Consider the following 27,243-nt stretch of genomic DNA (forward strand, 5'->3'; position numbering starts at 1 on the left):
GTAATAGTTAGAGTCAAAGACTCAGTCAAAACAAAGCAAAAGGTTAGAAGATTCAATTCAATACATATTTACTAGCTGTACTGAGCAAGGTCCTATCAGATGCCATAGGTGCAAAGGTGACTAGTGAAAAGAGAGTGGTGTGCACAGAGAATAACGGGGCAGGAAAAGAGGCTGTGAGCTCTATCCAGGCTGTCCGGAGAGGTTTCTAAAGATGCTGACGCCTACGCTGGGTCTGCGGTAAGAGTAACAATTGAGATCAGTGGAAAATTAAATAAATAAAGAAGTATTCATTTTTATTACTGAGGGACAGATTACCTGGAGGAAAAGTTAAAACTTTGTATTAGGCGTTCTAATTCAAATGTTATTGCCACTATGAGCCACAAGAGGGCAGCAGTTCCAAATACGTACAGGAGTTAAGACTATGGACTGAAAACTAAATTATTAAGTAGAAGAGCGGTATAAATTATTGAGCTTGTGAACCAGAAATTTTAACTACAACAAAAAATACTTTAAAATTATTATTCTGAGAGCTTAAATTTAGAATTTTAGGGCTAGAAAAAAACTAAGGGATGTCTCTTTCATGCAAATTTCATTTGCTTCCATATAAAACATGTATAAACGTAAAATGTATTTGTTCTACTCTAATATGAAAAAATCTGTATAAAATTATTTACCACATAACAGTAACTTAAACATGCATAGAAGTTTGTACTTTTTTAAAGTAGTTCCATAAATATAATATTTTATATTTTCTACTTTATAAAGTGAAGTAGATGAGTCAAAAATTATTAAGTTATTGTACTGATGAAGAAGCTGAGGCTTAGGAAAAGTGACTTGTGTAAGTTAATTCCACTAGTAAGTAGAAAAAGTAGAACCTCATTTAGCATATTTCCTATTATTTTGCACAGTTACCTGTTAACCAAACAAAATAACAATGGTATTTGGTTTATTCACACAGGAATTTGGCATGTTGTTTGAATAGAGTTCTGCTCTAACAGAACTTTAGTTTTATAATTATCAGTAAGAGCTTTCACAGACAACTTGTTAACAGTGCTCTGTTTAACTACTAACACCTAGAAATAACCTTTGTTTTCATCTGATAGAGCAAATGGAAATAGAAGCAAAATTTAAAGTAAAAAAGAAAGTATTTGCACAGGTCAACACTGAGGAGACAGGGGATGCAGATGTAGAAATCTAGGGAGCAAGCTTAACTATTCCACTAGCCACATCCCTACAGACACTTAGTGTTGCATGTGAGGCGCATTTATTAATATTGCTGGTTGGACCTAGTGTTGAATTGTATCGTCTTGAGTAAGTAGTGTCTTGTCACACAGCTCTGTAAGTAGACACCTAAAATTATATTCAATTAGAGCGGAAACAGTGACTTGAGTAATAGAACACATAACAATATCCACGAATAGTATATACATAAAGTTATAGTAAAACACACTTGCTAAAAGTTAATATTATGAATCATCATAGAAATCATATTGTTATTTCTTTGGATTAAACAAAAAACCTGCTCAACCAAAAAAATAATAATAATTGAGGCCATTTTTAATTTCTAAAATTCTTCTATGATCACAAGCGCCCAACTTCCCCACTTTCTGGCATCTACGATAATAGAAAAACTCTCTGTCCCAGTTACTTCCGCTTCCGCAGGTATTCCTAGGAAAGCAGAAGCTAGAAAGGATGGCATTACTACATGCCTGTTTCCCCTTCATTCCTGTATGCATTCATTCCACCAATATTTGTTGGGACGCGAGCTAAACACAGAAAAACAGAGATAATTATTTTTTTTTAAATCAGTTATTCTCTCCTGAAGCTTACAACTCAGTGGTGAAAATTAATGTTAAATAAAAGATGTATTACTACAAATTATGATGATATGAGTGAAAAGTTCAGAGTGCAATGAGAACATGAGATGCAATAGGATCTCCGTCAAAAAAGGCTTGGAGTGGATGACATTTAAGCTGAGAGATGAGACAGGCTTCAAGAAGAACAGTGCACCTACTGCTTGTTCCAGTAACGGAAGCTTCTAATTGTGCCAGTGACTAGCATACATTGAATGAAAGAAATGAAGCAAAAAGTCAAATGTGTAGAAAACACATGCTTACATATTATCATTGATGGGAGGGAATTAAAATACATTGCCACGCCCCTCGTCTAAAGGGCCGAATCAGAGACAGGATGCTGAACTAAGAAATTGGAGAAGGCCCTAGCTGGTTTGGCTCAGTGGATAGAGCATCAGCCTGCAGACTGAAGGGTTCTGGTCAGGGGCACATGCCTGGCTTGTGGGCTCGATCCCCTGTAGGGGGTGTGCAGGAGGCAGCCAATCGATGATTCTCTCTCATCACTGATGCTTCTAATTCTCTCTCTCTCTCTCTCTCTCTGGAATTAATACAATATGTATTTAAAAAAATTGGAGAAGTTCAACTCTGAATTCAAAAATTCCAAAGACCGTCAAAGAACCATATTGGACAATACTTTCTTTATAACACAGGGTTGAGGATCAAATGAGATAATATACTAAAACTACATAATTTACCCGTTGTTAATAGAAAAGCATTTCCAATTTCATTTCCCCCTTAATTCCTGTACCAAATGTAAAACACTATTCATCATTTTAAATTATCTAGTCCAGATTCCCAAGACATTTTTCCTAAGATAATAAAGTCTTCCTTTTGTCTTTAGTAGACCTGTTTTTCCTACTAATGAAAAATTTTAAAATTAATATTTTATGCAAAGCCTATTTTAAACTTACGTTCTAGCGCATTATAAAGAAGTTCAAAATCTTCTTTTGTTTTAGGATTATGCCTCCGGAGATAGTCCATTTTCATCCATTCTTCTTTTTCTCTTATCTTTCTTAGTTCTTCCTCTTCTTTCCACTTCAACTTTAACATTTTTTGTCTTCTTAAATTATCAACAAAGACTTTAGCATGCCATTTTCTATAGTACGTCTGTAACACTATTACCTGTAGTTAAAAGGAAATAAAAAGTATCTACCATCAACTTTATGAATCAATAACAACAGGCAACAATGATTATTTTTATTCCAATTCAGTAAATACTAAAACACTCTGAGTCTAGTTTTAGTTCTGTGACAGGTACTCTCACATATATTATAACACAGAAAATGCACATCAGTTATTTGACTTTGAAATCTAGCAAACACATCTTCATGGGAGGCAGATAGTACAATACTTAAGAGCACAGGCTCTACAGAAAAACTTAATTTAAATCTTCCCTCTGCGACTCACTAGCTGTTCGGTTTTGGGTAAGCTACTTGCCATCTCTGTGCTTTGGTGCCCTTATCTATAAAACAAGTGATAATAGCAGTATACATCTAAAGTGCTTAGTTAGCTTAAACCTGGTGTATCTCAAATTGTCAATAAATACTATTATTGTCATATTTAATTATCTCTATTATTATTGAATAGCAATTATCTCTAGTTCATCATTTTGTCCTTAGCATTAGCTTATATTTAAAACAAAATTGAAGACCATAACTCTTTCTCATGAAGTATATCACTCTAAGATAAGGCCTTTAAATCTCATTTTTTTAAAAAAGATAAAATCAGGAAATTTTGTTCACAAGAATTCCAATTAGGAAGAAAATTTGTGTTTCCTAAACATATAGCAGGTAGATTATGTGGTGGAAATCACCAAAGGCAGGTTAGATAAAAGAGAATTTAAGCAAGCAGGTATCTATTAAATTATGAGAAGTATAAATATGTCTGAGGGTCCACTATAATAAATACATCTGAGGGTCCACTGGATCCGCAAAATACTTGCAATATAGTTGAGAGTTTCCATTTTTATTTACTAGACTCATAAATAAAAATAAAATGTGGAGAGGCTGGATCAAGATTGAAGACAGAAATATGTTGATACATGCCTATCCCTCCTTCTAGTCCCAGATAATTAGAGATAATTATATAAGCAGAAATAAGAAAAGACACTGGACCATGTTGAAGGAGTCCTCCAAAGGAAGAGAAACTTTAAAGAATCCCCTCAAGAAAGGGAATGGGTGATACTTTAAGCAATAAAAGAAAATTTTAAAAAAAAGAAGAAGAAGAAAGGGAATGGGTGATACTTTAAGCAATAAAAGAAAATTTAAAAAAAAGAAGGAGAAGAAAGGGAATGCGTGGAATAGCTGCAGGAGGAGTCTAATCATACACTGGACAGGCAAGTCACAAAATACAGAAGCGACTCTAAGACTGCTTCAAGCCCCAAATTGCTGGGTCACGTGAGCGGAAGAATCCCAGGGCAACTAACTAGGTGACTGCTTGAAAAATGTGAGAGAGACAGGATCCTCTAAGTCTAAGACAATTAGTTAAAGAGAACAGAGCCCTCGCTGATTTGGCTCAGTGGACAGAGCGTCAGCCTGAGAACTGAAGAGTCTCAGTTTTAATTCCGGTCCAGGGCACCTGCCCTGGTTGCAGGCTCGACCCTAGTAGGGGGCTTGCAGGAGGCAGCCAATTGATGATTCTCTCATCATTGATATTTCTATTTCTCTTTTCCTCTCCTTTCCTCTCCCTTCAAATCAATACAAATATATTTTAAAAAAGCAACCGAGGTATTTGCCTCTGGGCAAGAGGAGCCAGTGGCCTAGAAGGCTCGTGGCACCAGGATGAATAGAAGCCCCCTCTCAGAAAACTAGCTCTCCCCCAGAATCAAGCCTGGCCCATCCCCTAAAGCCACTGGGTAAGGCTGTAGTATACAAATTATGTTGTAACACAATGGACTTCAGAAATCAAAAATACTCTGAGGACACACCCAAGAAAAACAAAACATCTAAGACAAGCCAACAAAATAAAAAGTGCCTCATTCAACAAAGAAGAATTTACATTTGTATGAAACAATTACTAAAACAGAGGGTCTCAAAGCCTGTGGGCTAGACCCATAGCAACAGCAGCATCTGAAACTAAATTCACAGGCTTCAGTACAAGGGCTGGAGGAGCAGGGGCCAAGGCATGAAAGAGCTGGCAGACACCGTCATTTCTTTGTTGAACTTTACCCCAGCCAGCCAGCTGGTGCAGTTGCCAAACTGGAGATCTCCATTAAGTTGGCTAACTCTGTTCACCGCCCTGGTGATTCCCTGAGAACCCACCACACCACACTCACACCACCCACCAACTTCTCCCAGCAGATCCTTCACACAGGCAGTCTTCCCCAGATTGTGCTGCTCACTTTCCTACAATCTCTCAGAGATCCTCAACCCCCAAGCCAGCAGCAGCTGGCATTAGCATTCCCTGTACCTCTTGCAAAGGACCCCCACGCCCAGGTCTAAGGGCAGCCAGACTCAGTTTGCAGCCTCGCCTCTTCCAGGCACCTCTAAACTCACAGGCAACAATCAATTGCAAAAGACAAAGGATGGTTGACTGGACAAGAAAATCCAGACCCATATATATGCTGCCTACAAGAGACCCACTTCAAATAGAAAGAGTCACAAACTGAAAGTAAAGGGATGAAAAACGACATATCATGCAAATAAAAGGAGGGGGGAAGCTGTGTGGGGAATACTTAAATCAGGCAAAACAGACCTTAAAACAAAGACTGTAAGAAGAGATAAAAAAAAAAAAGAGGGCATTTCATAATGATGAAGGGATCAACCTAACAAAAGGACAGAACACTTGTAAATATCTACACAACCAATGTGGGAACACCTATATATAAAAAGCAAATATTGATCAACAGAAAGGGAGAGATCCACAATTATACAGTCATGGTAGGTGACTTTAACAATCCATTAGCATGCTTTCACACTCTCCACATCAACATCAATGGACAGGTAATCCAGGCAGAAAATCAATAAGGAAACAGGGGCCTAAACTGACACATTAGATTAGAAAAACATAATTGATATTTTTAGGACATTTGACCAAAAACCAGTAAGTCTCAGTTCACAGTGTGGCCTCTCCCATGCGCCCCCAGGCCCAGCACAAGCAGCTACCAACCATGGATCACTTTGTAGCAACTACCAGCTAATGCTGAGTTGGTCTCAGGCAAGGCTTGATCTTGGCCTATACTGAAGCCCCTCCCAAGAGGCCACAGAGCCAACAAATTCAGTGGCTAGCTTCAGACTACAGCAGAGCACCACCCAATTAGCTCAACAAACAGCACAACCGAAAAGTGGTCTTGGCAGGCAAAAGAGCCCATTGGGGTGCATCCCACTCGATGGATCCAGCCCCCCCACAGTAGCTTGAACACTTTGGTCATGACCAATACTCACAGCCTGAGGGTCACCCCAACTACTGATGTGCCAACAACAGTGAAGTACAACTACAACAGGAGGGCACACACAACCCATACAAAGGACAATCCTGGAGCACCCAGCTCAAGTGACCAGGGAGACAGAGCCATTGGGCTCCCAGGACATGTACGACATAAGGCCACCTGCCAACTTGGGAGACATAGCAGATATAACTAATACCTCAAAACAAACACAGAGGAAATCAAGATGAGGACACAAAGAACCATGTACAAAATGAGAGAACAAGAAAAATCCCCAGAAAAAGAACTAAATGAAATGGAGGCCAGCAATGTATTAGATATAAAGTTTAAAATAGTGATCAAAGAACTTTGTGAGAACTTCAACAAAGAAATAGTGAGCATAAAAAGGGACACAGAAACCATAAAAATGAACCAGTCAGAAATGAATACAATAACCAAAATGAAGAATACCCTAACAGCAGATTAGATGAAGTGCAGGATCAAGTCAGTGCTTTGAAAGACAAGGTAGCAGAAAACACCCAATTGAAACAGCAAAATGAAAAAAGAAAAAAAAAATAGGATAGTTCGAGAAACCTCTGGTATAACAGCAAGTTTAACAACACTCACTTCATAGGGGCACAGAAGAAGAGAGTCAGCAAGGAATAGAAAACCTATTGAAATAATAATGACAAAAAATTTTCCTAACCTGGAAAATAAAATAGACAAGTCCATGGAGCACATAGAGTCCCAAACAAGATGAACTCAAAAGAAGCCACATCATAATTAAAATGGCAAAGATGAAAAACAAAGAGAGAACCTTAAAAGCATCAAGAGAAAGGCAGTCAGTTATCTACAAGGGAAGCTTCCATAGACTGTTAGCTCATTTCTCAACAGAAACTTTTCAGGCCAGAGGAACTGACACAAAATATTCAAAGTGATGAAAAGCAAGGACCTACAACCAAGATTACTCTAGCCAAGAAGGCTACTAGTTAAAATTGAAGGAGCAATAAAGAGCTTCCCAGACAAGAAAAAGCTAAAGGAGTTCAGCATCAGCAAGCAGTTTTACAAGAAATGTTAAAGAGACATTTTAAAGAAGATGGGAAAAAATAAACATGAATAATAAAATGGAATTACTTATTTAAAATATAACTGCATTAAATAATACTTATAAAAAATTATAATACTTAGAACATAAAAAGAATGTACAAATTTGTATGATAATGATAGCACACAAAAAGGAAGGACTAAATTGGAGTTCTATTGGAGCAATATTTCACTATTTTGTTGGATTTCAGTTAGTATTAATGTGAAGTATCCTATATAATAAAAGAGAAACATGTAAATTGATCGGTCCCTCTGCTACACTAACCAGTCAATCAGGAGTGCGTATGCAAATTAACCCAACCCACCAAAGATGGCGGGTTAATTTGCATACACAGGTGCCCGGCGGAGAGTAGAGCGGCTTGGGGAACTTTGCTCCCCAAGCCGCCTGACAGAGAGCAGAGAGGGAGAGCTGATGGCTTGGAGACTAGGCAGAGTGGGAGGCCATGGGTCAGGGACAGAGCAGGAAGGGAAAACCAAGAGCGCAGGGAGCACCAGGAATGCTGGGAATCGTAGTTCTGGTGGCAGATAGATCTCTAGACACTAGAGCAGTGATTCTCAACCTGTGGGTTGTGATCCCTTTGGGGGTTGAACGACCCTTTCACAGGGGTTACCTAAGACCATCGGAAAACACATATATAATTACATATTGTTTTTGTGATTAATCACTATGCTTTAATTATGTTAAATTTGTAACAATGAAATTGGGGGTCACCACAACATGAGGAACTGTATTAAAAGGTCACAGCATTAGGAAGGTTGAGAAGCACTGCACTAGAGCAAAGTGAGCCTGGAGCAAGTTACTGTTGAGGTGGGGGATGGAGGGAAAGCAAAGGTGAGAGACATAAGTAAAATCAGAGTGTTTAGGAAAAATTAAAGGGAAGGTATCCTAAAACTTCCAGGAAATCTCCACCAATGAAGCAAAGAAAAAAAAATGCCTCTATTATTCTGTGAGCAACAAACCTGAGTTGGGGTCTCAGACAATTCACTCATATGACTGCAAAGACAGACAGAAACTTCCGGATTGGAGAGGGCTCTACTGAGAGCTCCCAGATTGGAGAGGGTGCAGATCGGGCTGAGGGACCCCCACAACTCCCAGTGCACAAATGTCATGCACCAGGCCTCTAGTATTATTATAAATATAGATGCATATTGTAATCCCTAGATTACACTCAGAACAACCATTTAGAAAATAACTCAAAAATAATTCAAAACATAGTAAAACAATAATTTTAGAAATTTAAAAATGGGTAAAGGATCTGTGTATACATTTCTCCTAAGACTATATACAAGTTGTTAATAAGCAAATAAAAATTTATTCAGGCCAGTTAATATATATATATATTCAGCCCAGCTGGGTGTGGCTCAGCAGTTGAGTGTCAGCCCAGGAACCAAGAGGTTGCCAGTTTGATTCCCATCAGGGCATATGCCTGGGTTGCAAGCTCAATCCCCAGTAGATACATGCAGGAGGCAGCCAATGATTCTCATCACTGTTTCTATCTCTCTCTCCCTTTCCCTTCCTCTCAGATAACAATAAAAATACATATTTTTAAAAAGAAAATATATCCAATATAATTAGCCATCAGGGCACACAAATCAAAAGCACAATAAAATACCACCTCACACTCTTTAGGATAGCTATAATAAAAAACAATAACAAATGTTGATAAGAATGTAGAGAAATTGGAATCCTCATATACTGCTGGGGGGACATAAAATGGTACAGTGCTTTGGAAAACAATTTGGCAGTTCCTCAAAAGTTTATAAGTAGACTTACCATATGATACAGCAATTACACTCCTGGGCATATACACAAGAGAAATAAAAACTTATGTCCATATAAAAAAAAATTGTACATGAATTTTATATCAGTTTTATTTCTAATAGCCAATAAGTAGAAACAACCCAAATGTCCATCAACTGATAAGTGGACAAATGAAACATGGTATGTACATTTGCATATATGTAATAGATATATACATTTGGGTATATATAATATTATCCTGCAATATAAAGAAATGAAGGATTAATACATGTTACAATATGAATGAGCCTTAAAAACATTATTCTAAGTTAAAATGGTCACAAAGACTACATACTGTATGATTGCATGTATATGAAATGTCCAGAATAGGCAAATCAACAGAGACAAAAAGTAGATTAGTGGCTGCCTGAGGCAGAAAGGATTGGAGGAAAATAGGATGGCTATTAGGTGGAGAACTTCTTTCTGGGATGATGGGAATGTTCTAAAATTGATTGTCATAATGGTTGAATAACTCTGTTTATATAGAAAAATCTTTTAACTGTATACTTTTTTGAAAAGAGATACTAAAAATTTTATACTTAAAGACTAGAGGCCCAGGGCAAAAAATTGTGCACAGGTGGGGTCCCTAGGCCTGGCTGGCAATCAGGGCCTATGTGGGCCATCTCACCTAGTCCTGATTGGGGCCGGGCTCGCCAGAGGCTGCCGGCTGCCGGACAGGGCCTGCCAGATGGGGCCTGCCGGATGGGAGGAAGGACTGCGGACTGCAGGAGGTTTGCCAGCCAGGGCGAGAGATTGGGGGAGGTTGTCTTTGGGAACGCACTGACCACTAGGGGGCAGCTACTGTGTTGAGCATCTGCCCCCTGGTGGTCAGTGCATGTCATAGTGACTGGTCAACCAGTTGTTCCTGTCATTCTGGCTGTTCAGTCACACCGGTCACTTAGGCTTTTATATATATATATATATAGATATTAATTATATAAATAAAAAACTAGAAAATAATAAAAATGGCACACTAGAAAATATTTAACATAAAAGAAAATGGTAAAGGAGGAAAAGAGGAACCAGAGAAACACAGGACTATAGACAACAATAGCAAAATCATGATATAATTCAACCTTATCAATAATAACATTAAATATATGTGTATTAAACACTCTAGTCAAAAGGCAGAGATTACTAGATTGGATAAAAAGATAAGATCCAATTATATGCTATTTACAAGATATATACTCCAGATACAAAGTCTCAATTAGGTTAGAAGTAAAAGGATGAAGAAAGTAGAGTATGCAAACATAACATAAAAGAGTTGTAGTGGCTATACTAATATCAGAGAAAACAGATTTTAATACCCTTTTGTTTTCAATTAGTCTGGAACCCTTCCTAGGTGATCCAACTGTCACAGGGATTAAGGCCAACGGATAGAGGGTAGAGAGATCATAAATGGCCAAAGGCAACTCACAAAGGTCTGGGAATTCCCTCAGGGAAAGAGAAGGATTAGGAGTATTTAGGATTCTGGTTCCTTATACTGGGGGCAGATTAATCCCCAAAATTGCTTTTACTACCAATAAAACATGGCTCACACTGACAAAGACTCTTTCCTTGACCAAATTCTAATCAGGCTCCTCTAAACTCTTTTTCAACTATGCCTGGACATTAGGGCTTCTGTGTTCAGCTTTGCATTTTTTCAATTTTATTAAGAATCCTGCTAACTCAGTTTAACCACAATCCCCACCCTCAATATCTGATCACTCTCCATATTTGATCGGGTTCCTCATCTTCTGCCACCCCCCAGATGATGCCTACTCACTCTGGCCTGCCTTTGGCAAAAATCCTGTTAGGTTGGTTTAGCCAGAATCCCCTTTACCCCTGATGTTTTCTCATAGTAATTTTCCATCCTCTGACCCCTACCTTGTTCCTTGGCTATAAACTCCCACTTTTCCTGCTATATTCAAAATTAAGCCTAATCTCTTCCCTCCATTGTAGTAGCCCCTTTTGAATCAAGTCTGCTCTACCATCTTTAAAAAATATTGTAATTTAGTCTTTAACCACACTCACATAGGTTCTTCCCATGCAAGCTTAGTGTGGCTTAGGCAAAGACATAGATATACACAGAACAATTGACTCACATATTGAATTTTTAGTATTCACCCATAATAAAAGTTATCTTACCGCATTTAATCTTCGAGCATGGTATTCTTCTGCTGTAAAATATTTTCCTGGTGTTATCAGTTTATCAGTCATATTTGATACATACACACCAATTTTAGTCATCTGTGTGGATGTTGTATTTGTAGTTTGTTGGAGCTTTTTTCTCAGTAAAACTGTCTAAAATTAAAAGAAGATTTAAATAAATATCTACTCTCTACACATATAAATGAGTAAGAGCATGTTCTCCTACACATTTAAGTTATTTATTCATTATTTTAATTGCCATATAATTCCTTAGAAGACTTTTAGAGAGGTATACAGCATAACATGTGTTTATTCTGTAGCTTCAAAAACCTATAAGGAAAAATAAAAATACTACCTGGGTATCCCTACAAAATATATTGTCTTTTTCAGGAATCTTTTTAGGTACAGTTTGTGTTCCAGCATTGTGATATTCTATTCCCGTTAGTTTATGTCTGAATCCACCAAGAAATGGTTTGTGAAAGTCAGATTTTATCATCTCAACAGCTACATGCTGGTACTGATCAATGGCTGAGGAGATAAAACCAAGACTGAATGGAAGTTCAACTACAAAATGACTCTAAAATGCTTTTATCCAAAAGACATAAAATAACTAACCAGTTTGTACTTTGACAATTATGATTTGAGAGGCATTTAATCTGTGTAATCTTTTGATTGGATACAGATCTGGAAGTGTGGAATAGATATCCACTTGTACAATATCCTGTGGCTTAACTCCATATTTTAGTAGAGTCTCATGATTTTTAAGAATATTTCCTAAAAATGAGATAAAATTATAAGAAGTGTTATGACAAAGAAATGAAATATATACTCATTTGAAGGGGCTATAAAACATCTATAAACACATGTTGTTTAATTACCAAAATATTGATTGGTATCGAGTGCCAAGTATTAATGGTGTCCATCTCTTGCTATAAAGTTAATACAGAGCACTCTGCAGTGGGAAAAGTCAGGGTGGTATCCCGCACAAGAATTCAGCATTATAAGTAAAGCTACAACTCTTAACTCATCAGAAACGCAAATACATAATAACCATGCAACTCTGTAAACATTTGAAAATTTAAAAAACCTATTCTATAATATGAGCAAAATCATACTCTAAATGATTCTGTAAAAAATGACAGTGTATTACATGTAAGCACAGGTCATAGCATATCCGGGAAAACCTGATTATTTTAATACTCACCTTTCTCTCCAGTAGAAAAGTATACAATCAGAATTCTAAAGAATCCCTTCCTGTCTCTGTTTCTATAATCAGAAACTCATACAAATTAATTAATGCCAAGGTGGAGCTAAACCTCAGTTTTGTGTTTGAAAAAGTATAGAGTAATTTATTTTTATGTTGTATTGCTTCAACCTCTTCCTTCTCCCCATTGGTTTATTCTATAAATTGACTCTAATTTTATTTCTCTATTTTAAGGCATACAAAAATATGTATAATGTTACTGGTTGCAGTTTTGTATCATGGAAACTTTATTGATAATACCCATACCAATTTTCCAACATATGATCTTCCTAATTACACTTGATCTTAGCCAAAAGGCCGAGAAGCGATGATCTTCCTAATTACAATTAATAAGTTAAGCATAGCAAAGGTTTTAATACATTCATTCTTAGAAATATATCACATACCACCACTAGCCTTTTAAAAATGTTTGATAATTATCAATATTTTTATTTTTTTATTTTTTTTCAATTATAGTTTACATTCAGTATTATTGTGTATTAGTTGCATGTGTACAGTATAGTGGTTGGACAACTACATACTTTACAAAGTATTCCCCCTGATATTTTCAGTACCCCCCGGGCACCATACGTAGTTCAAGAAAGCACAAAAATCACTGAGTTTCTATATTTCACCCTCAATTCATAATTTAAAAATTAACATGAATGTTATAGATTTGGTGATAGGTTGAAATAATGGTCCTAATCCCCAGAACCTATGAATGCTACCATATATGGAAAAAGTGACTTTCAAGGATTTTGAGATGGAGAGATTATCCTGGATTATCCAGGTGAGCCCTAAATATAACCACAAGTGCTCTTATAAGAGAAAGCAAGAGGGAGATTTGATTATAGGGGTGAAGGTGACATGACAGAGCAGAAGGATTTGAGGAGGCTGTGCTGCTGGCTTCGATGATGGAGGAATGGGCCATGAGCCAATGAATGCAAGGAATGCAACCCTAGAAGTTGGAAAAGGCAAGGAAGCAGAATCTTTTCAGAACCTTTAGAAGGAGAAGAGCCCTGCTGACACTTTGACTTTGTCTGAGTGAAAGTGAGTGAGGATTTCTGACCTCCAGAACTGTAAGAGAAATCATGTGTTGCTTTAAGCTACTAAATCGGTGGTTGTTATAACACTCATCGGAACCTAATACAGATTCCCAGAGCCTCTTTGTTCCTCTCCTTGTTTCTGTAGTAGGCTTAGTACCATACCAAACTTGAATTCTAGTTCTGGTACCAGAAGAAAGCACCTATCTAGAAGGTGGTTAGTTGGCACAGAATCCAGCTTTTTCATTATTATTGCTACTGACATAAGCCCAGTGGTGCTGCTGAGTATTTACACATAAAGAAAAGGCCGTGAAGTGCAAAGAAAGAGATTCTTAGGTACCACTGGCCAACTTCTCCAGTGCTCTCTCCAGTTTTGAATTTCACCTTATAATTAATGCCACACAGTTTCAAGTTCCCTTTTTGGAGTTATACCTATATTTAAGTTCAGACTCTGCCACTTATTAGCTATGTGAATTTATGTGATCTGAAGAGAAACCAGAGCTTTAGTTTTATTCTTTTAAAGAAAAAATTCATAATAAAGGATTTTGTGTGGATGGAATGATATTGTGATAATGTAGCCACCATATTTTGTAGGGCTATCACATAGTAAATGCTCAATAAATTAACCATCATCATCAACATGATCATGATCGTTATCACTATTATTATTACTATATAAATTTTAGCTTTGTTTCCCCAACCAAGCTTTAATAACCATTTGCTTGAGTACACAAGAATTACACTATTCGAGTATACTGATTATAATAGTTTTGGGAAACAATTTTTTCTACTTTATAGTGCTTAGGATTTTCCACACAAAAAAAGTTATTGTGGCACCTTTGTAAGTAAAGACCAGAACTTTTTAAGCTAAAATATTAGGATTTGCTATGGGACACAGCAAAAGCAGTCTTGAGAGGGAAGTTCATAGCACTACAGGTCTAACTCAAAAAATAAGAAAAAATAAATAAACTATTTAACCCTAAAACTTAAAGAATTATAAAGAGAACAACAAGAAAAATCCCAGAGTTAAGTAGATGGAAGGAAATAATAAAGGAGCAGAAATAAATGACATAAAGACTAAAAAAAATACAAAAAAATCAATGAAACCAAGAGCTGGTTCTTTGAGAGGATAAACAAGATTGATGAACCTTTAACCAGACTCATGAAGAAACAAAAAGAGAGGACCCAAATAAATAAAATCAGAAATGAAAGCAGAGAAGTAACCACTGACACCACAGAAATACAAAGGATTGTAAGAAAATACCATGAACAACTATATGACAACAAGCTGAACAATGTGGATGAAATGGACAAATTCCTAGAAAACTACAATCTCCCAAAACTGAATTAGGAAGAATTAGAAAACCTGAAAAGGCAAATAACAACGGATTAAATAGAAGCAGTAATCAGACAACTCCCAGCAAACAAAAGCCTGGATCCAGATGGCTTTACAGGGGAGTTTTACCAAACAGAGAAGAACAAATACCTATACTCCTTAAACTATTCCAAAAAATCCAAAAGGAAGGAACACTTCCAAGCTCTTTTTTTATGAGGCCAGCATTATCCTAATTCCAAAACCATATAAAGACATGACAAAGAAAAAGAATTACAGGCCAACATCCTTGATGAATAGAGATACTAAAACCTTCAACAAAATATTAGCAAATTGTTGGGTAGTGCCGTTGAGGCCATCAAAGACAATTCTGATAGTGAATTTGCCCAAACTTTAACCGCAGCCATCGCTCAAGAGTCCCTGACCCGTGGGGTGCACAGTGAAGAGACCCTTAGAGCCCGTTTCTATGCTGTCCAAAAGCTGGCCCGGATGGTAGCAATGATTGATGAAACCAGAGATAGCTTATACCAATACTTCCTCTCCTACTTGCAGTCCCTGCTCCTATTCCCGCCTCAGCAACTGAAGCCACCGAGGAGCTCTCCCCTGAGGGTATAAACACATTTAAGTGACTGTCATATGCCTCCTATTGCATTGAGCATGGTGACCTGGAGCTGGTGGTGAAGTCTGTCAATCAACTGAAAGGGGAGTCCAGACGAGTGGCACAGGACTGGCTGAAGGAAGCCCGGATGACTCCAGAAACTAAACAGATAGTGGACATCCTGACAGCATACGCCAGGGCTGTAGGAATAGGAACCACTCGAGTGCAGCAGGAGTAAGGCCTAGGAGTTTTGTCAGAGGAAGTCAACAGTAATACATGAAGGGTTAGCAGCAGGGGCCCAGAACTGTCTAGAAAGGGGCAGGTTACAAATGCTGTTCTAATGTTAACACCTGTGGCATTTATATTATTTCCACTTGCTATCATGTCAGTGAACTCCAGGAGTACTTTCTTTGCAACTTGTGCAACATTTTCTGTTTTTCAGGTTTTACTGATCAGGCTGTGAGCCAATCAAAATGATGCTTGTGATCCCTATTATTATTGATTTTGTCCCTGGAACAAACTGAATAAAACAGAAAAAAATATATATTAGCAAATTGCACTCAGCAATGTATTAAAAAGATCATACAACATGACCAAGGCTTTGTGCATACACATTATGTGGGAACTCCTGCATGAATCGTCTTCCTTGCTAGTCCATAAACAACTTGAGAACAGGGATTTTGTTTCATGTTTCTTTACATCTCCAGTTCTGAGCAAAGTATTAAGAACAAAGTATGTCCTCAATAAAAACATGTTGAATGAATGAATACATAACCACAACATAAAATTCAATTAGTAAATGTCAAGATACTTAGTTTAACAAATCGAATATCCTGATTATTTACATGTAAATAATTAAATCATTAACACTAAAGAAGTCTTGATACATTGTATTAGCTTCCAAGCTTACCTGCACATCTTAACTGTAGTACATCAGATGGCACATTCAATATGTATGAAAAATGGTCCCTGAGGTTTTTAAAACTGCTGTCAATTTTAAAAGGCATTATCACTTCCTGGCACACAGGAAGAAGTACAGCTTTTACTGTAGATTAAAAAAAAAAAAAAAAAGGAAAGAATGAATCATGGTCAAAACAAGGGTCAGCAACCTACAGTCGATAATCAGATGGAAAATCATGGAACAGTTTTTACATAGAATGCAGGTGCTTCTGCCATATTCCCCCACCACCTGCACCTCCATAATAAGATTTACTTTTCATTTCCTATGAGAAGTTCCAAGCTTTTGCTTTGATAATCAATGTAGAATCTCAAAAATTAACATTGATGATGAATACCTGTTCCCCAATGCCAGCTCAAAGTTCAGATCTCTCTTCTATTCCCTGGCATGAGGATCAGTGCACATTCGGTATTACCTCCTGGCTCAAAATATCAGGAGAAATATAAAATAAAACTAACTGCTTTGAAAAATTCCCACTATCTGCTATGTATTACCCAGATTTAGACATAGAAAATTAAACATTTTTGTGTAGTACTGGAAAGGGACCCTGAGGCTTAGAGGGTGTCCCAATACTTTAATTACATATTGATATCATACTTCACTAAATCAGTGCATATTTATGAAATTAAGAAAAACTAACAAATTTTCAAAGAAATTTTTCTTTGACCTTGCAACTACAAAAGATATCACATACTAAATCCATTCTTCTTCTCATAATTTATGTCTATAGTTGACAAAATGGAAAACACAAAATCAGTTTTGCAAATATCAGAAATACCTACACACAAAAAAATCTGGAATAACTACACAAACCCACTTTTCACAAAAATGGACATTATGTGGTTCACTCCCCATTTTATAAAAAGGAAATCAAGATACTTGGAAAATTTTAAAAACTGTCATTATAAAATGATTGTCTATTCACAAATTATAGGAAGGAAATACAGTATTTCAAAACTATTGTAGGTAAACGTTTTCTTTTCACCTACAGATTTTAAATTTTAATGAAGAAGATGGAAAAGGTAATATGGAATAGAGTGCACACTGTAAGCCAAAAGTGCCTTGTATATTTCTTATGTCTGATATGACAGTTTTCATAAACTAAATGAGACATCAGTAATCCCAAGACAAAAGTCAGCTAGGCACTGTTGATGCCGAGGTTCTTCAAACTTGTTAACATTTATTTTCACAGTTTTCTGTCAACAAAGAGAACACTTCCACAGATGTTAAATTCTCAGGAGGCTATTTTAATTGTTTTATGGATTCAAAATTTGATGATAAATATATTTTAAATTTAGGAAGGGAGGTGTGTTGAGGAATTTGTGAGCCTCGCGGCCAAGACATTTTAAAAAATCACCACGAGTTTGTTATAAGCTACAATATGAGGGAATCACAGAAATATGAAAAAATGAATCCCAGTTAACACTGAATAATGAAATCGAAGGATAACACCTTCAGTTAGGTGTAATTGGGCTTGATTAATTTCTTTGTCTTCCTTTTCATTCTTAACTTATAAGCCTCACAAGGTTAAACTACTCCACTGAATTCAAAAGCTACATTTTACCAGCCAAACTAACCTGCTGTAATTGTTGTTAAGTGGTGGCTCACGTTCTCACCCTGTGGATGAAAACTCTCTCAGAACTTATGGACAAAGCGGAGAAGCAGTAGTCAGTTAACCAGGCAAGTAGAAAGGTTCTCTGTACAATCACTTTCTTGCTGCCCCCTCTGCTTTGTTACCATCAATGCAGTAATAACTCCTACATGCCACCAACATTATATCTTTAAAATTAAACTGCAATGAAAGACAATGATTTTTCTGAAGCTAAAAATAAGGTAACACTATGCAGAAATTTGGACACTGGTAAAAGCAACATGATATGTTTGCACTGGCTCTGAAACTGGGAAATCTGGGGTCAAGTTCCCATCCCACTGTTTGCTGGCCCCTTACAATTAATTCCAAATTGGCATGCAAAAGAATTACAATTATACCCAAGAATTTATCTGCCATTTCCTAAGATCCCTAGACATTTTAAAAACAGGATTAAAAAAAAAACAGATAAACATCCATTTAAAATTAAAGATATTCATTTATTTAGGGAGAGTAGATACTGTAGAATAGAAAAGCTTCCCATGTAGTTAAGAGATTGAAGTGGTTTAGCTGGAGACATTTGGTGTATAGGAAAGGGGAGAGTAAAATCAAATGTCAAACAAATCTTGAAGCAAAAACAAGAAAAAGCAAGCCTTCTTCAAATGAGGATAAGAATGATCCCATCTTCCCTGGGTAATACCTGTTGCTGTAGGGTCTACCACTGATGTTTTCAGAGAGCCTCTCAGAGCCTCTATTTTATCCATCAATATCTGATAATCTTTGGAATACCGACTGGTTGTATCAGATTCGGTGAGATTGTAATCTGAAACTTGCCCCGATGTCGTAACCTCTTCATTGGATGCCAGGCTTGAAGAGCTCTGGTCACTCTGCTCCTTGGCTTGCCGTTCCAGGACACCGCCAGACAATTCTTGCTCAGACCCATTGTCTTCAGTTTGATCTGACTCTGGAGGCTCTTCTGAGATAACTGGAATCTTGATCGTCTCATAAGGATCATCACTTTCTTCTGTTGCAACAGGAGTATCCAGAAGATCCAATTCTTCTAACTCTTTAGACATTTTCCTGAACTGAGAAAATTAATGCATTTACTATACATAAAAACATATATACCAAATATCACATTCATTGCTGGTATACATTAATGTTCACAAAAATTGTCAATTTTTTCTTGATTCATAAAGTATACAGGATAGGGTTATGTATGGAACAGCATATCGGGTAAATGGCCTCCACGGCTTGGCTGGCACATATGCACTCTTTTGTTGAAATTTTCTATGACCGTTTTGCATAAATGTGGCTGAATTTCGATGGGGCTCATTTTCATCTTGATGGCTTGGTTAATCGACAAAATTGTTGCATTTGGGGTTCAGAAGATCCACGAGTGATTGTTGAGAAACAAATGCATCCACAACGTGTCACCGTTTGGTGCGGATTTGGGGCTAGAGGCACCATCGGACCATTCTTCTTCGGAAATGCGGCTGCTCAGGCAGTAACAGTTAATGGTGCTCCCTATCGCGACATGATAATCCAGTTTTTATGTATGCTATTCCATACATAACCTTATACTGTATGCTTTATGAATCAATAAAAAATTTACAATTTTTAATTATAAACCTGTGTTTTCTATCAAAATCACTTCTTGCGTGAATTTTGGGACACCCTTAAATACAACACTACCATGGAATTTATGCTCTGGCATTACAATTGATCAGATGCTCCAAGGACCCTGCCAGCTCACACAGCAACTACATGCTGGATAGTACACACTGTTTGTAGTAGCTTTGCTCTTACAAGACTTAGCAGAGGTCTCCAATGACCTCTACCCCCTTCCAAAACGTCTATCAACAATCAAATATTGATCTTGGAGCTGACTAGGGCCTGAGCTACCACAACCAGCCTTGGAAAACAGTATGATGCCATCCAGGAGCTTGGGTCTGGGTGGACCAGGACAGCCCAGAGCCAAGCTGCAGAGGCAGGAGCTGGTGCAGGGTAGTGAGGAGCCAGTGAGCAGTGAGCCAACCTATAGAAGCTGGCAATCAGGAAGGAGGGATAGAGGAAGTGACCTTGAGGCTGATTTCTGTGGCAACCAGCAGAGGGAAGATTAAAATTTGGAACAGTAGTGAGATGGGAAAGCTGTGATTGGGGTTCCCACTTGAAGCACAAATCTTTATGGAGAAAAAAAAATTAATCTTAGTGAAATTGTCTGGCTACTAGATGACAATTTTTTTTAAAAAAATCAAATATGTGTCTATGGGCCTCTCATAGTGGACCCATGCCAGAGGAAGTTGCAGCCTCAAACCATTGCCCAGCCTCCTTATCCTTGGGCTGTGAGCACTGAAGGGGGCTGTACAGTAAAAAAAAAAAAATGTGGAATAAAAATATATAGTTGTTGAATCCAGTGACTATAGCATTAGAGTTGAAGAGATAATTAGTAAACTGGAAGATAGAGATTTTACAGAATGATGCAAAGAGATAAGGATATGAAAAATATGAGAGTATAAGAGCCATAGAAAAGAGTAAAAGAAAGTCTAGTGTGTTTTTCTGCTAAGCATATATCTTGTTGTGAGCTAAGGATGGATTTGTATTGCTAAAATAAAAAACAACAAAAATATGGAGAGGAAACCAAGATGGCGGCATAGGTAAACACCGGAAATTGCTGTCTCCCACAACCACTTCAAAAAGACAAAACGGCTATCATCCTGAACCACAGGAAGGCTGGCCGAGGGGAAATTCTACATCTAGAAGGAAAGAGAAAAGCACACTGAGACTCAGAGGAGGTGCGGAAGTAAAGTGCAGAGGTACGGAGGCGTGCACGAAAGGGCTGGCAACTGAGGACACAGCTGTCTTTTTCAATTGGGAGGGAGACACAAGCTCCTGACATCTCTGAACTCCAGTTCAGGGAGAGTCTCTGGGGACCCAGACTCATATGGGGAGAAATAATACTGTCTGGCATCGGTCGGAACTCGAGGGCGGCTTTCTCTCAGAGGTGCTTGTAGCCATTACTGGGACATTGAGACTCGGGGCCTCTTAGGGTAGGACTGAGGAGCAGCCATAGCTGCTTGCTCAACCCTGTTGATCCCCTGAGACCCTGCCCCACCCAAGCTACAGCAGAGGCTTTTGCATATGAAAGGCCTGGCCCTTTGCAATCTGAAAATTACCTAACAAACTGCAGCTGGGCCAGACAGACCCAGAACTTCCAAAAGAAGGCCCAAGGCCCCACAGCAGCTTGCATTGCTTCACAGCTGGGCCTCATCTGGGCACCTCCAAACCCCAAACAAAGAAGAGGAATCTGCAGATCTCTCCATAGCTCCTTCTGGGTAGCCTCAGGCAGAGGCTAAATTAGCACCTCCTTAGAGATCCAAAAACCAGTATACCCAGTGGTCAGAATGGGACCATCCGATTACAACTCCTCAGATCCATAAGGGACACACTAAGGGGGCAGACTCAGTGAGCACCAAAGCCCAACTGAAGCAAGTCTTGCCTCATAAGGGTGTCTTCAGCACAGAAGTTCTCCCACTGCAGACACAGCTGATTCTCACAGCCAATTGGCCTGGAGGTCAATTCCTCCCAGTGATACCTACAATAATCAAGGCTTAACTACAACAAGATTGTGCACAAAGCCCACAAAGGGGTGCACCAAGAGTGTCCACCTCAGGTAATTGGGGAGGCTGAACCACTGGGCCCTATAGGACACCTAGCACAGAAAGCCACTCTATAACACAAGGAAGCATAAAAAATGCAGAGACAAAGAAACAAGTCACAAATGACAGAAATGGAGGAAAGCAAACTACTGGATATAGAGTTCAAAACCACACTTTTAAGGTTTTTCAAGAATTTTCTAGAAACTGCTGATAAATTTAGTAAGACCCTCAAGAAATCTAGTGAGACCCTCGAGGTTATGAAAAAGGACCAACTAGAAATTAAGCATACACTGACTGAAATAAAGAATATTAAACAAAATTCCAACAGCAGACTAGAGGATCGCAAAAATCAAGTGAAAGATTTGAAATACAAAGAAGCAAAAAACACCCAACAGGAAAAGCAAAAAGAAAAAAGAATCCAAAAATATGAAGATAGTGTAAGGAGCCTCTGGGACAACTTTAAGCGTACCAACATCCGAATTATGGGGGTGCCAGAAGAAGAGAAAGAGCAAGATATTGAAAACCTATTTGAAGAAATAATGACAGAATACTTCCCCTACCTGGTGAAAGAAATAGACTTACAAGTCCAGGAAGCGCAGAGAACCCCAAACAAAAGGAATCCAAAGAGGACCACACCAAGACACATCATAATTAAAATGCCAAGAGCAAAAGACAAAGAGAGAATCTTAAAAGCAGCAAGAGAAAAACAGTCAGTTACCTACAAGGGAGTACCCATACGACTGTCAGCTGATTTCTCAACAGAAACTATGCAGACCAGAAGGGAGTGGCAAGAAATATTCAAAGTGATGAATACCAAGAACCTACAACCAAGATTACTCTACCCAGCAAAGCTATCATTCAGAATTGAAGGTCAGATAAAGAGCTTCACTGATAAGAAAAAGCTAAAGGAGTTCATCACCAACAAACCAGTATTATATGAAATGCTGAAAGGTATCCTTTAAGAAGAGGAAGAAGAAGAAAAAGGTAAAGATACAAATTATGAACATCAAATACACATCTATCAACAAGTGAATCTAAAAATCAAGTGAATAAATAATCTGATGAACAGAATAAACTGATGAATATAATAGAATCAGGGGCATAGAAAGGGAGTGGACTGACTACTCTGGGGGCAGGGGGAGGGGTGTGGGGGGTGGGGGAAGAGACTGAACAAAAATCGTACACCTATGGATGAGGACAGCGGGGGAAGGGGGGAAGGGCAGAGGGTGGGGTGGGAACCGGGTGGAGGGGAGCTATGGGGGAGAAAAGAGGAAAAACTGTAATAATCTGAAAAATAAAGATTTAATTTAAAAAAAAATATGCAGAGACTGCATGTGGCTTGTGAAGCTCTTTTCATAAAATTTGCCAGGCCCTCATCTAGCATATTTCAAACTGGAGTTCCAGAAGAAAACAGAAAAATGGAAAAAAATGAAACATCCTAAAAAATAATTGCTGAGAATTTTTCAGAACGAATGATATATATGGATCCACAGGTCCAAGAAGCATAGCATATACCTAATTCATAGCCATGTACATTGTAGTTAAATTACATCATAACAAAGAGCAGGTCTGGAAAGCAAACAGTGAAAAAGGACATATCATCTACTGTTTTGAATCATATTAATTTTCTGACATTAATAGAAAAGAAAGAAAATCACTGCAGATTGCTCATTAGAAAAATAGAAGCCAAGGCAACAATGTACTAATTAAAATAAGATAGCTATCAACCTAGAATTGTGCACCCAGCAAAATAATCTTTCAAGAAAGAAAACAGATACATTTACAAATAAATTACCTTCGAGATATCTGCTCTAAAGGAACTCCTAAAGGATATACTTGAAGAAGGAGGAAATGAGTCCAGTGAAAGTCTGAAGTTCAAGAAGAATAGATGAGCAAATAAACATATATTGTCAACACAAAATAATAGTAAAAAAATTGAAATATTATATAATAAAACATGTAATTGGAAAGATGAAAATAAACTGCTCTTGACTCCTTATACTGTTTAAAAATACCGTTTAAATTTCAAGTACAACAAATAAAATAACTAAAGTTTTAAAATTCTAAAACAAAAGGTGGGGGAAAGTGAAATGAGATAAAAACTGAACAAAACCTCGACTTTTTAAAAATCCCAGAAACTTCTTTAGGCTCTCACCCACTAAAAAAAAACTTCCTTTTGGTTATTTTCTGCCATAACAGAGCTCAATGGCCTGATTAGAAAGAGAGTATCTAAACAAACCCTAACTCAGCAACATACTTATCTGCCCTTTTTGGAGAGTCTGGGGTAAAGCTCTTGTTTCTATCTGGGGGGTCCCCTCTAAAATGGCCAAGATGGCTCTTCTAAATCAGCAACAAAATCATGAACTTCTGCTCTTCAAAAAACACAACTAAAGAAATAAAAAGACAAACCATAGACTGGGAGATAATTTTTTTTGCAAAACTCACACCTGATAAAGGACTTGGATCAAAAATATTCAGAGAACCCTCAAAACTCAATTTAAAAAAATTAACCGTAAAAAAAAAAGAGTAAAAGATTCAATAGACACGTCACCAAAGAATAGATGCAGAAGGAAACTCAGCAAAGCCTGGACTACGCTGAGGCAAGTGTGGTGCCTGCATGGCTCGACACTTGGACCTGAGCCTGAGAATAAATGCCTCCTAAAAGTCTGGACCCGGTTGCCTCAGTTACCTCATTCTAGTTCTGGTCCTGAGAACAAGCACATGAAAAGATGCTCCATGTCATTAGTCATTGGAGAAATGCAACTTCACATCACAATGGGAATCTACTACACACTTATTACAATAGTTAATATACGTTGGTCTATTTTTTTTAGCTCAACACTATCAAGGGCTAGTGAGTGTGAAGACAAGTGGCTTTTATACCTCGATGGTGAAAATGAACACTGGTGGGTGCAGCATTTGGGATAATTCTGACAATTTTCTTATAAAATTAAATACGTACTTATTCTATAACCCAGCAATCTGTGTCCTTCACCCAAGTGGAATGAAAAGCTACATTCACACAAAACCTGTACACAGAAGTTTAGACAGGCTTTATTCTTAGTCACCAGAGACTGGATGGAAACAATACAAATGTTCCTTAGCTGATGAATGGATTCATATACTGTGATACATTCATAAATGGAATACTACTCACCAATAAAAAGGAATAAACTACTGATACACACAACAACATGGAAGAATCTCAAGTTATGCTAAACAAGAAGCCAATTTGAAAGGCTGCATATTCATGATTCACTGAAGTGATAAAGCAAAGCTATTGGTTCACAAACTCAAGAGCTCCCCAGGTAAAATCCAAAACTGCAACAGAGCGGTTTTATTTTGTCTTGTTTTAGAGGGGGGGGGCGGGGGGGGGGGGAGAGAAAAACATTGATTTGTTGTTTCATTTATTTATGCACTTATTGGTTGCTTCTTGTATGTGCCCTGACTGGGGATCAAACCCACAACCTTGGTGTATCTGGATGATGCTCTTACCAAGTCAGCTACCCGGCCAGAGTGACAGGCGGCAATTTTAATAAGTAAGGGAACTTACATAGGAGGCTTGTCTTGGGCAGCTGCAAAGAGGAGTAGATCTCTGCAATCACCTACCAAAATTTAAGATTTTATATAGAGACCTTACTCCTGCCGAGTCATGTATACAGACCAGACGGTCTCAACACACATTACTCTCCATGACAGTGGAGTGGATGAGGAACCTCCCATCTCTCTATCTAGTTCAAGGGTCAACCCACAGTCAGGTCCTCTTGATGAACTCCCACAAAAGCACAGACCAGCCTGTGCATTTTTACAGGAACAACTGCGTATTTGTATATGGAGGGCACCTCTAGAAGGTGAACTGGAGGACACGGATGGACTGAAGGCAGAACTATTTAAATGTTTTATCATTTATTTCCATTATCTATTCAAAGTAAATGTTTTAATCTTGAAATTTGTTTTAAAAGAAAATTGTTATAAAAGAAAAATAGTCTCCATTATGATTACATACCAAAAAAAGTTCCCCTTCCACCTGCAAGGCATGATAGATCTAGAATGTGAGTGTAAGCAGCAAGGCAGGGGTCCCGTTTTGCTTTCTACCAAATAGACTTGAGTTTTAAATTCTTTTAAAAGGCACAGCAAAACCAGGGGAGGAAAGGAGGTGTGAGCGTGCCAGTGAGGAAAGTCCGTACGCCCTCTGTTTACTAAAGACTGAACATGGACCACGGATGGCTCAGCGTGTCCTGATGCCAGCGCTGGGTACACACACATGTTGCTTCTATGCTATTCCCGGGAAAGGCACGGGGGTGGGAGGTGCTCCTTCCGAATCCCAAACCACGGGGGCGGAGCCAGAAAGGGAACCCAGAAAGAAAGGACGCTTTTCACGGTTTTTAAACCAAAGAGGGACATTCCCGACGGGCCAGTCAGTCCCCAGAGCCCAGGCGGCATCAGCACCCGGCAGAGACCTCGGAGTGCAGCGCTGGTAGACCCCTGAGGCAAGGCCGGTCTAGCGGCTGGGTCCGGAGTGTGCAGCCGGAACCTGTCCTCCTACCCGACCAGGAACTCGGCGACTTGGTCCCAGTGGTTTCTCAGGCTCCGAAAGGTCCGCACTGGCTGGATGCTCTGTTACCCGCAGTATCCTAGCAACGCGGCTCGCGAGAAGAGAAGGTTCTCGCGCTGGAAAGAATGGCAGCGGAGGGGCGGGATGAGGCGGAGTCGGGGGCGGGGCGGATCAGGGGATGGGGCGGGGAGAGTGGGGACTGGGGAGTGGGGAGAAGAGAAAGGGCGAGGGGAGGAGGGGCAGGGCGGAGTCAGGGGCGGGGCGGAACCAGGGGATGGGGCGGGGCGAGTGGGGATGGGGAGTGGGGACGGGAAGAGAAAGGGCGAGTGGGAGGGGCGGGATGAGGCGGAGTCGGGGGCGGGGCGGAACCAGGGGATGGGGCGGGGCGAGTGGGGACTGGGGAGTGGGGAGAAGAGAAAGGGCGAGGGGAGGAGGGGTAGGGCGGAGTCAGGGGCGGGGCGGAACCAGGGGATGGGGCGGGGCGAGTGGGGATGGGGAGTGGGGACGGGAAGAGAGAGGGCGAGTGGGAGGGGCGGGATGAGGCGGAGTCGGGGGCGGGGCGGATCAGGGGATGGGGCGGGGCGAGTGGGGAGAAGAGAAAGGGCGAGGGGGGAGGGGCAGGGCGGAGTCAGGGGCGGGGCGGAACCAGGGGATGGGGCGGGGTGAGTGGGGATGGGGAGTGGGGACGGGAAGAGAGAGGGCGAGTGGGAGGGGCGGGATGAGGCGGAGTCGGGGGCGGGGCGGATCAGGGGATGGGGCGGGGCGAGTGGGGAGAAGAGAAAGGGCGAGGGGGGAGGGGCAGGGCGGAGTCAGGGGCGGGGCGGAACCAGGGGATGGGGCGGGGCGAGTGGGGATGGGGAGTGGGGACGGGAAGAGAAAGGGCGAGGGGGGAGGGGCGGGGCGAGACGAGGGCACTGGGGGCGGGGCCAGGGGCGAGCGCCGCTGTTACCCGCGGGTTAGATTTGAAAGGGAATCGGACTCTAACCACGCTCCCAGCTCCCTTGTACACCAG

General features: G+C 39.4%; 1 protein-coding gene and 2 pseudogenes across 1 annotated transcript in view; 2 read left to right on the plus strand and 1 right to left on the minus strand.

Moving 5' to 3' along the window:
* The window catches only part of IQUB (IQ motif and ubiquitin domain containing), a 65,597-nt gene that overhangs the window by 32,065 nt on the left and 6,289 nt on the right, over positions 1-27,243 (minus strand). Inside the window, exons 2-7 of the mRNA XM_059711686.1 lie at positions 18,718-19,097; positions 16,382-16,516; positions 11,870-12,028; positions 11,610-11,782; positions 11,252-11,407; positions 2,765-2,975 (exon numbers count right to left, since the gene is read on the minus strand). Of these exons, the coding sequence (XP_059567669.1) occupies positions 2,765-2,975; positions 11,252-11,407; positions 11,610-11,782; positions 11,870-12,028; positions 16,382-16,516; positions 18,718-19,093 (1,210 nt within the window). The 5' untranslated portion in view covers positions 19,094-19,097. The remainder of the gene's footprint in view (positions 1-2,764; positions 2,976-11,251; positions 11,408-11,609; positions 11,783-11,869; positions 12,029-16,381; positions 16,517-18,717; positions 19,098-27,243) is intronic.
* LOC132211272 (MICOS complex subunit MIC60-like) lies at positions 12,390-16,005 on the plus strand (annotated as a pseudogene).
* On the plus strand, positions 20,276-20,389 carry LOC132211606 (small nucleolar RNA SNORA42/SNORA80 family; annotated as a pseudogene).

Source organism: Myotis daubentonii, chromosome 10 (genome assembly GCF_963259705.1).
Source record: "Myotis daubentonii chromosome 10, mMyoDau2.1, whole genome shotgun sequence".
Classification (NCBI taxonomy): domain Eukaryota; kingdom Metazoa; phylum Chordata; class Mammalia; order Chiroptera; family Vespertilionidae; genus Myotis; species Myotis daubentonii.